Source organism: Ipomoea triloba, chromosome 15 (genome assembly GCF_003576645.1).
Source record: "Ipomoea triloba cultivar NCNSP0323 chromosome 15, ASM357664v1".
Taxonomy (NCBI): Eukaryota; Viridiplantae; Streptophyta; class Magnoliopsida; order Solanales; family Convolvulaceae; genus Ipomoea; species Ipomoea triloba.
Genome location: NC_044930.1, coordinates 19530869 through 19542798, shown reverse-complemented (window position 1 = coordinate 19542798; position 11930 = coordinate 19530869). Strand labels below are relative to the sequence as shown.

Sequence of the window (11930 nt, the reverse complement as noted above, 5' to 3'; positions counted from 1 at the left end):
TGCCACCGTTCTGTACCTGAGCCTGCCCGTGATGATCAGCCACAGCTCAACCACAACCACCTGTTGGAAGTCAAAGCCTTTTTGATGAAGATGATGAGGCACAGGTGCATTTCTACTATTAGTTTCCTTATCAGTGCATATTTTTATGTGTTGTTCTGGATATTTTCTGGCTTAACAGTGCACATATTATGCGTATTTGAGGCGAAGTTGCATAGAAGTCACATTTTTTTTATAATAACTTGTAGTTCATAAATTATACTCATATAGTGCAAATATTTAAACCTAATAGTGCAAATATTCTAACCTAACAGTTCACATAATAACTTGTAGTGAATAAATTCTTCTCATACAGTGCAAATATTTAAACCTAACAGTAAAATATTCGTTCCTCTTTTTAAAATGTTGTAATTCATACTGTTTTGGCATTACAAAATATGAAAATGGTCAATCCTCTTCATCTGTTAATTCTTTCGAAATGGGTAATTCCTACTGTCATGTCTCTTGTCATTTTCTAAGTAAGCATCACACGTATGGCATTTTCTTAAACCTTTCTTTGATGCATCGATTGCTAACTCCTTTTTCCCTTTCATACGCTTACCACTGCCCTTATTTTTTGCTTTTCTTGGTGGTAAAATAGAGATCTCGGAAGGCTTAGATGACTCACAATAAGACTCTATGACTGAATTCTTCATATGAGTAGGGGATAAATCAGCTTGTTCTGTCATCAATATCAATTTTTGTTGTTTAATCACTTGTGCAAATTCAACCAATTTATCCATTTTTGCTTCTTCTGCTAGACCAATACAACACTGCATATCACCCCACAATTGTGCTAACAACACCTTCCTCTCATCCATTCCTGCACCTTGATCAAATGTGAGACCATCAATATGGAAGATTGGCTTAAGGATGCATCCTTAGTCCATCGATTCAGCACATATTTCATAGGGATTTTATCAAAGTTTAAATCCTTAAAAACCACAAAAGTGTGGCTACACAACAATCCAATTCTTCCAAACATCTTGCAACTACAAACAACTTTCTTTTAAGTTACATTGTGCTCCAGAGTAAACTTTCTATCACTGCCATCTTTGATCTCATAATATAGTATGTCACCATCTTCTCGAACACTCAAAACTCGACAATTAAAACATGCTGTGCATATTTCCTTCTGAATATCATAGAAAATAGAGAGTGTGTATACAGTTGAAGCATGTTTTTCAATGGGCAAAGGTGTCTTCATTTCTGGGATGTTCCCCTCACTATCACGTGTAAGTTTTGCATGATTGTGTCTTTGAGAGTCCAAAGCACGCTCAAACTGCATATAAAACTGGACAAGACTAGACAGAAGGGTAGTAAATCGACTAAAAAAACCATTTTCACCTTCCGAGAGTGATGTAGTCCTCAATAAACCAACCATAGGAACATCTCTGAAATAGGATAGTATCCAAAATCTTCGCAACTCAAACATTTGTACAAACCAGTTGTTATTGACTAAATCAAACTCTTCCATGATTGATCTCCATTCATTCTCGAATTCAAGAAGTTCTAAGTATGAGCTCCACACAATAGAGTTCAATTTCTTCCTAAAAATTTCATTCTTACTTAGCACAAAACCAACCTTTTCACCCACCTTGCACATAATGTGCCACATGCAAAAACGATCCCTAGCTTCACTAAACACTGCTGGAATTGCTTGTCTCATTGCTGGATCTTGATCAGTAACAATTACTTTTGGCTCTCCACCCATTGCTTTCTTAAAGTATTCAAATAACCAAACATATGATGCAATGTCTTCTTTTGTTAATAATCCAACTGCAAATGTAATGCTTTTCTTGTGGTTATCAATCCCGGTGAACGATGTAAAAACCATGTCGTACCTACAAAATATAATATTTAAGTTATGACACATAAAATAAATGCTTAAAGTGCACATTTTGTTGCTATAAAAAGCACATTTTGTTTTTAAAAGTGTGCATTCTTAAGTCTTTCAAATGAAATTACATAGAACTCACAATTTTCTTGGTAATAACATGTAGTGCAAGATTTTTATTCATATAGTGTAAATATTTAAACCTAACAGTGCAAATATTCTAACCTAAGAATTCACATAGTTCCTACTTAGAGTTGAAGGTACTAAGCATGGTTTAGGTTATTTATATGCTTATAGTGATGATTTTCTTGCCATACAAAGCACATTTTTGTGCCTAAAAGTGCACTTTCTTTTGCCTATATGAAGTGAAGTTGCATAGAACTCACAATTTTCTTGATAATAACATGTAGTGCAAGATTTTTACTCATATAGTGCAAATATTTAAACCTAATAGTGCAACTATTCTAACCTAACAATTCACATAGTTCCTTCTTAGAGTTGAAGGTATTAAGCATGGTTTAGGTTATTTATATGCTTATAGTGATCATTTTCTTAGCATACAGAGCGCATTTTTGTGCCTAAAAGTGCACTTTCTTTTGCCTATATGAAATGAAGTTGCATAGAACTCACAATTTTCTTGATAATAACATGTAGTGCAAGGTTTTTACTCATATAGTGCAAATATTTAAACCTAACAATGCAACTATTCTAACCTAACAATTCACATAGCTCCTGCTTAGAGTTGAAGGTATTGAATATGACACATAAAATAAATGATTAGGCAGTGATAAAGTTGTGCATGTGCAGTATGTTAAACTAACCTGTTAGTTTGATATGTTGCATCAAAAGATACTACATCCCAAAACAACCAAAATTTTTTCTTGAAATTAGATCTGCCCAAAAAAGCTTGCACAAGTGCATGCTCATCTTCATCAATGTCATATGCAAAATAAAATGCTTCACACACCTCCTTTTTCTTAAAAAAATTATTCACAATCATTTTTCCATCAGCACCTATTATATATGCTCTAATATCTCTATTGAAGTTCTTAAAGTCAACATTTGTTGCACCACATTGGAAAAATCACCGACCATCTCCTTGTACAAGTTAAATGATTTTGTTGGCCCAATATTTGCTCGTGCACAATTTGCAATGAACTTTTGATGTCCCACATCAATGTTCCTATTGACCTTTAGAAACTATTTTGCTAGGATTATGACATACAGTGGTTATGTCTTTCCTCAAATTTTTCAACAACATAACCAAGACTTCCTATGAATTTGAACAGAATTCTCGCTTTGCAACCTGTCCTATTTGAGACTCTTCTCCTCTTTGTAGTTGAAGAACTTGATGCTTCATCTACATTCAATATAGAACTATCGGTAACATTCTTATACCCTTCTCTACTACAAAGAATGTACTTTGACAGAATCACTCCATCCTTAGACTTCATAACATAACTAGACCTTATATCAAAGCCAACTTTAGCAGCATAGTTCTTGTAAAAAGATACAACAGCGTCTAAAGTACTGAATGTCATACCAATCTTAGGTTTGCTCTCATCTTCACAATTAGGAATCCAATATTAAGTCATCCCCGGTGATATATCCACACCATAACCACCTTCAATGTTACTGGAATTTGCATCAGAAGTATTTAAATTTGTGTCTGATGTGACGCCATTTGGAGATGATGCTGGAAATAGAAGATATAAAATAGGGTGTAAATACAAAATGAAAAAATTCAAACATATAAAATACTTTTATGCTCTGTAGTGCATGTTTTTGTGCCATACAGAGTGAAAGTAAGTGCTTACCAACGCTAATTCATATGGATAATTAAGTAAAATTTCACAAAACATACTATTTTTTTCATAAATAGGTACAATGCATATTTTTCAACCGTATGGTGCAAATATTTGTGCCAAATAGTGCAAATATTTAAACCTAACAATTCACATAGTTCCTGCTTAGAGTTGAAGGTATTAAGCATGGTTTACGTTATTTTTATGCTTATAGTGATCATTTTCTTGCCATACAGAGCATATTTTTGTGCCTAAAAGTGCACTTTCTTTGGCCTATATGAAGTGAAGTTGCATAGAATTCACATTTTTTTTATAATAACATGTAGTGCAAAATTTTTACTCATATAGTGCAAATATTTAAACCTAACAGTGCAACTATTCTAACCTAACAATTCATATAGTTCCTCCTTAGAGTTGAAGGTATTGAATATGATTTAAGTTATTTTTATGCTTATAGTGCAAATTTCCTTTCCATACAGAGCACATTTTTGTGCCTAAAAGTGCACTTTTTTTGCCTATACGGAGTGAAGTTGCATAGAATTGACATTTTTTTTATAATAACATGTAGTGCAAGATTTCTACTCATATAGTGCAAATATTTAAACCTAACAGTGCAACTATTCTAACCTAATAATTCACGTAGTTCCTCCTTAGAGTTGAAGGTATTGAATATGATTTAGGTTATTTTTATGCTTATAGTGCAAATTTTCTTGCCATACAGAGCACATTTTTGTGCCTAAAAGTGCACTTTCTTATGGCTATATGAAGTGAGGTTGCATAGAATTCACATTTTTTTGATAATAACATGTAGTGCAAGATTTCTACTCATATAGTGCAAATATTTAAACCTAACAGTGCAACAATTCTAACCTAATAATTCACGTAGTTCCTCCTTAGAGTTGAAGGTATTGAATATGATTTCACGTAGTTCCTCCTTAGAGTTGAAGGTATTGAATATGATTTCACGTAGTTCCTCCTTAGAGTTGAAGGTATTGAATATGATTTAGGTTATTTTTATGTTTATAGTGCAAATTTTCTTGCCATACAGAGCACATTTTTGTGCCTAAAAGTGCACTTTCTTATGGCTATATGAAGTGAGGTTGCATAGAATTCACATTTTTTTTTATAATAACATGTAGTGCAAGATTTATACTCATATAGTGCAAATATTTAAACCTAACAGTGCAACAATTCTAACCTAATAATTCACGTAGTTCCTCCTTAGAGTTGAAGGTATTGAATATGATTTCACGTAGTTCCTCCTTAGAGTTGAAGGTATTGAATATGATTTCACGTAGTTCCTCCTTAGAGTTGAAGGTATTGAATATGATTTGGGTTATTTTTATGCTTATAGTGCAAATTTTCTTGCCATACAGAGCACATTTTTGTGCCTAAAAGTGCACTTTCTTATGGCTATACCAAAATGGAATTGCATAGACATTGCGGTGCAAAATTTTTAACCATATGGTGCAAGTTTTTGTGCCTAGTAGTGCACATTTTCTTAATTAACAATGCAAGTTGTTCAGGCATAGAGTTAGGCTATTATCCATCTTATGACTTAAGTTTATGCTCTGTAGTGCATGTTTTTGTGCTATACAGAGCAGAAATTTGTCCCTAAAAGTGCACATTCTTGTCAGTAATCAACTACATTGTGATATTGCTATTTCATATCATTGAATATGTAAAGAATGCGAAAAGATTAAGCATTATAATTGATACGTTCATAACAACGAATTTGTAAAGAATGTGCAAAAATTCATCAATATAACTGATTTTTATATTAATAATTGGATTAGAAGAAAATAGTATTGATATTACCTTCATTCATTGTGTTGATCGATCGGCTTTGTTTTCTCTCTGATTATGCGTAAAGAATATGCAGATTGATTATACAAATTCTGTTGATTGAGAATTGATTTGCGTTGGAAATTTTTGATCGAGAATTGATTTGCGTTGGAAATTTTTGATCGAGAATTGATGCGTGAAGAATGTAGGAAACTTTTGCCTTGTAGGAAAGTTTTGGGATAGGATATGGCAGTTACCAAATTCCAGTTTATATTTGCTAGTGTAATTACTAAAATAACCATAATGAAGCGCGCCTATTGAATCTGTCAACCAATTTGATACGTTGGATTGTATAAGATCTATGGCTCTAATTGCATCTCACCTCTCACCTAAGTAATACTATGCACATGAGCCCTTTCCTATATATATATATATATATATATATATATATAGACACACACACATGCATGCACATGCGTACACATAATCAATTGAGAACAATGTCTTTTTGTAAGCAATGTGGAATGATATGACATTTCCATATAGAGTGATCAACGGTTAGAAAAAAATAATGGAGGAAAATAAATAATGTGATGACAATTTCGTAATTATTACGAACTTTTGTTGTACACTACAAGCTCAACAAATATGTGATAGTGCATTCCAAATGTACCAAGAGTGCACTCAAACATATTTGCAGTCTACGATCCATTGATATGTTACAATCAAGGTTGCAAAAATCCTTAGGCGCCTAGTTTTATTTATTATTATTTTTTAATTTCAAAAAAATATTTTAAAAAAATATTTTAAGTGTTAATAATTGTAAAGTGTTTAATATTGTACGTCTTTACACTTTAATAGTTAAATAGTTAATACTTATTAAGTTATTAGTTATTATTTATTAATTATTAGTGCATTACATATTAGTTTAATTTAGTTATTACTTATTATTTTATAAAGTTATTACTTATTAGACTATTAGAGTATTAGTTAATACATTATAACATTAATAGTTTAAATGTTTAAGATTCAAAATTAAAAAAAAAAAAAAAGAAGAAGAAGCAGCCGCCCGGATGCTTAAGCGCCCGGCTGCGGAGGAGGCCGATTTCGGCCTTCTTTGACGCGGCCGGGCGTCGCCTAGCGCCTAGGCGCGATTTTTGCAACATTGGTTACAATGCAACAAACTTGAGTACAATATTGGTACATCTTGAATGCATTATTAGTCATTCGTCGATGCACAATCAAACTTGTTTTAGTACACATTCAAAGTTTGTAATAATTATGAAAATATCACCACATTTTTTTAGATTTCTAGCCTTATATGTCCGATAATCCTAGATGGATGGTTGAGTTTTTTTTTTTTTTTTTCCTTTTTACAGGAAGGCATGTTCTAATATATAAAATATACATAACAAAATATCCAAGGGTAAATTAAACATTACAAAATAAAAAATACTATTTTTGAGGGCAAAAACTTGTGTGAGACAGTCTCACCGTGAGACGGGTTGGGTCGGAACAAGATGAAAATGTAATACTTATATGCACAAATGTAATACTAATTAGGAATAAAATATTTGTTACTTATATGGGAAAATGTAATACTTTTACCTTTTGATTTAAAAGTATTACATTTTTTCTCAAAAATATTGTATTTTTCCTTGTAAGTAACAAACACTTGCCAAGATTACTTATTATGAAAAATGTAATACTTTTGATGTAAAATATATTACTTTCACATCAAAATGTAAAAGTATTATACTTTTTCTCAAAAGTATTACATTTTAATTTCCATTATAAGTAACAAACATTTTATATCTGATTAGTATTATATTTGAGCATATAAGTCTGACAATTGCATAGTTTTCCCGACCCGACCCATCTAACAAATAAGGATCTGTTGGACGATCTCACACAAGTGTAACCAACTTAAAATAAATATTCTCCTTTGCAAGGATAATAGGTTATTTTGAAGAATAGCTACTAAACATTAAAATAAACTTATTTTTGAGAATATTATTCTGGTTTTAACTTATTTCATAAATTAAATGTATTGTAAGTGTAATATACTTTCGTGAAATAGGTCTAAAATCGAATAACATTCTCGGGTCTATTTTTGTTTGGCAAAAATTTTTATACTGAACAAGTATTTTTACCCATGCGATGCACGGAATGGATTTGTTATAATATATTAAGAATATTTGGATCGATATATAATTATATAAATTATAACATCAAATATTATATAGTGCAATTGAAGATATGTTTTGGATCGATTATGTTTTATGATGTTATCATTGTCTGAATTCCAGCAAATAATTGCTTAATTAATAGCTAATGTGTAGATGTACACATGCGGTGCTGGAACTTTAGAGATTTTATATATCATTGTTTAGGATTTTTATAAATTGGGCAAATATGCTCGTTCTCTAGTAACTCAGTTATAGGAATCAATTGTTATTCTAACTCATATGTATGGAAGATATATTTTTTTGTAGATATATAGCAATTTTTTCATCTTGGAAAAAAACATAATATCACCTGTTGTATTTATACATGATTGAAAACCTCTTTGTAAACACATTGGTAGTAGCAACATAATCTTGTCCATCATCGTCTAAAACTATTTAACACTTTCAGGCTATCAGGATGGGTGACGACTCGGGAGAAAGCCATGTATAATTGACCGTGATTAAAAATTGGTTTTTTCAGCAATAACCCAACGTGAGTTAGTGTTCGGCCCTGGCTTTTGTTGATAGTCATGGCATATGCAAGCATCAATAGGAATTATTTATGCTAGAACTTGAAGGGCAATATCATATCAGAAAGAGTGAGAGACATTCAAGGGATAAGAACTTTGGTTCCTTCATGTGTCCCATTAACTATTCTTACTTCAACAATGTGATCTGCCAATCTGTGATGATGAGTCGCGTACTGTTATAAAGACCAAGAGAATGGTCTATCTTCCACAATAATATAACATGTGCATCGACCTTTAATTAATGTCAATGAATGATTAAGAAAATCATACAATCTCAAAATATTTAAGAATTTAGGAGTGTGTACTTCTAATAGATTTTCATCGTCTGGTTCTGCCTTACACAAAGAGTTATAACTTAAATATGTTCGTCCTTTTGCAATATTCATGTCGCACATGTACTGAATTATTACGATTAGTAATTTTAATCTAGAATTGTATTACGAATAGGAACGTACGTAGGTAATAATATATTTTATTGGGAATTGTATTACTATATTTTAATGTACATTTGTACTATGAATAGGAATTGTATTACCATATTTTAAAATATTACGCAAACCTAAATAGTATAGAAGTGTTTTAGGCGGGAAGTTAAAGTTGAGGATATTGTTTTTATTAATAGTATAGATAGTATAGATTGCATTGCATGGAAATATATTTACTATATTATTACTATTAGTAATTTTAATCTAGAATTGTATTACGAATAGGAACGTAGATAAGAATATACTTTATTAGGAATTGTATTACCATATTTCAATTGTATTACGAATAGGAATTGTATTACCATATTTTACAATATTACGCAAACATAAATAGTACAGCAGTGTTTTGGACGGGAAGTTAAAGTTGAGGATATTGTTTTTATTAATATTGTTTTTATTAATAGTATAGATTGCATTACAGGGAAATATATGACTGAATTATTACGATTAGTAATTTTAATCTAGAATTGTATTACGAATAGAAACATAGATAAGAATATATTTTATTAGGAATTGTATTACCATATTTCAATTTATTATGAATAGAATTGTAATACCATATTTTACAATATTACGCAAACCTAAATAGTATAGGAGTGTTTTGGACGGGAAGTTAAAGTTGAGGATATTGTTTTTATTAATAGTACTAGTTTTATACGCGCATTGCGCGAATGGGTTAATGCCCAATGTTTATATTTAAATAAATATTTGAAAGTATATCAATGCAAGATTATATAGAAGAAGTTTATACATGGGTAATTGAATGTCGAATTTTTTTATTTAAATATCTAACTCAAAGTATATGAATCCAAGATAATATAGAAAATTCAATATAATTATTACTAAAATAAAAGTTTGCACTCTTGTAAAATCGATAGTCTAAATATTTGGTCCAAAAATGATAGTCTAAATAAATACTACTTTTTGTTTGAATTTTTCTAAGTGTTCTTAATTCTCTTTTGAGTAACATTGTCATTGTCTTCATTTTTACTATTTGTTCTCTTCCTTTTTGTTGGTAGTGTGTTATTTGCAATTCGGTTATTGTTGGTAGCATAGATGATAACGTCATGCAATGAGATTATGATATAAGAGCTATGTACTTTCCTTTAGGTGTTCTGCTTGGGGTTCATTTGGTTCAACCATTATTGTTGAATGAGTTATTGTGGATAAAGAAATCTCTAGTTTAAGAAAAAAGATTAAATTAATTAATAAAAATTTGAAAATTTAAAATATTATGTATTCCAAAGATATTAAAAGGTAGTTTCTCGCTTCAATTTGCTGAGTAATGGGTTATTTGAGTACTTTCATTTTCAACAAATCCCCCAAGTAATTAATATGATTGGTTTCAAACTATTCTTTTTTATTTTTTTCATGGTATTAAAGAAATACATATGTATCATTTTTTTGGTGTAACTACTAATTTATTTAATTCAATAAAAGTAAAATAGAGTGATTCTGCTTCAATTTGTTGGGTTATTATTTGAATACTCTCTTTGTCAATCAATCCCAAGTAGTTAATATAATTAGCTTCAAATTATTTTTAAATTTTTTTTCATAGTATTAATAAAATACTTGGTAAATAAATATATAACATTATTTTGTACTATAACTTTGATATTTAATTACAAGATATTGTAAAAATAAGATAATGGACAATGTAATGAATATCAATTGATAAATTTGAATGTAAAGAATCTTTGCATGAGAGAAAATAAAGACAATATAACTAATGAAATTATTTCTCTTATTTAATTTAATTTTTTGATAATGAATAATTTTTCAAATAAAGGTATTGTAGACACATAATTCTAAATTAAAGAAATACATATGTATCATTTTTTGTTGTAGCTACTAATTTATTTAATTTAATAAGAGTAAAATAGAGTGAGAAACTTAATTATGTCAAATTTGATTGAGATGAGATTCGAATCTAAGACCTTTCTTATAGAAATTAATGGGTAAGTTAAAAGTTAACGGAATATTAACGGAGAAGAGAATATTTAACGGAAAACTTAACGGATAATCATAAAAGTAAGGTTAAATTAGGTAATCTCTATTAATAATATTAATCTGAATTATCTTAACCATCTATTTGATTAAATAATTCATCTGAACCATCCATTTGATTAAATAATTTGACCGCCATTTTTTCTACCCATTTTAGGCCTAACTCTCTTTGGCTCTTATATTAGTATAGTAGATAGATGACTTATTCCCCTTCTATTCTCCTTGTAAGGGGAATAGAGATTCCTAGCCCCCTTAGGTATTAAGTTCCCTAAAGTTACTATTTTCAATTTCACCCCATAACGTTTTGGGGAAAGATCTTCCTTTCACCAAAACGTCCCTATATTATTAAAAAAAAAAAACTTGTAACTAAAAGCATGAGCATGACAGAGTAATTAGGCAAGCAGCACCCCAAATCACAAGCACGGACCCGAAGGCAGACAAACGGTCACCCATTACCCCGAATCACCCTAAATCACAAGCACTGACCCGAAGGCAGACAAACGATCACCCATTACACAAGGGCGACACATTGAAAAGGAGTGGACGGCACATTGAAGAGGAGTTACTCCTTGTTGTTATTAGCAACACTTAGTACAATATTAAGCATCCGTTACATCGTTACATACTCACAAAGAGTTGTTGGCACTTGTGGATATAAAAGAGAAGTCTTGTTGAGAGGTCTTGTTGTAGAGTGGGGAGACACTTTGTTTTTTACACACGAAAACTACTGTACTGATTACCCATTGTATTCAACTATTATTATTTAATCTCAATATTATTCGGTAACATATTTACCGTCAGAGCAATTAAGCCTCCTTAAATGAAGGAGTTTTTGGCTCTTTAAGGCTTCCTCATCCTCTTGTTAATTTCAAAAGAGAAGCAATGCTTCTCTTATATAGATGAGCTCAAATGAGCTCCTCTTCCTGAGTTACCGATGTGGGATCAAAAACTCCTTTATTATTATTATTATTATTATTATTATTATTATTATTATTCCTTTTTTTATTATTGTTATTAATATTATCATCAGTTTATTTTATTATTACATAATAATAATATTATTAATATTAATAATAACATGAATGTTCTTATAGGTCATTTTACATGATAACCGCTAACGCAATCCGCTAATCGCTAATTGCCAAATAAGCTCTACAGCTATACATACTACTACGGCTACTAGATAAGCAAAGTGAGTTTTATTTATTAAAATTAAA

General features: G+C 30.6%; 2 protein-coding genes across 2 annotated transcripts; both read right to left on the bottom strand.

Moving 5' to 3' along the window:
• Positions 1–461: 461 nt before the first annotated feature.
• On the bottom strand, positions 462–857 carry LOC116005828. Its single transcript, XM_031246065.1, has one exon. It carries the CDS (start codon positions 855–857, stop codon positions 462–464), a length of 396 nt encoding a protein of 131 aa, XP_031101925.1.
• Positions 858–1045: 188 nt separating this feature from the next.
• LOC116005827 (protein FAR1-RELATED SEQUENCE 5-like) lies at positions 1046–3414 on the bottom strand. Its single transcript, XM_031246064.1, has 3 exons — positions 3099–3414; positions 2695–2725; positions 1046–1880 (listed from the first exon to the last, which is right to left on the bottom strand). The coding sequence occupies exons 1-3, from the start codon at positions 3412–3414 to the stop codon at positions 1046–1048; spliced, it is 1182 nt and encodes a 393-aa protein (XP_031101924.1).
• Positions 3415–11930: the final 8516 nt, after the last annotated feature.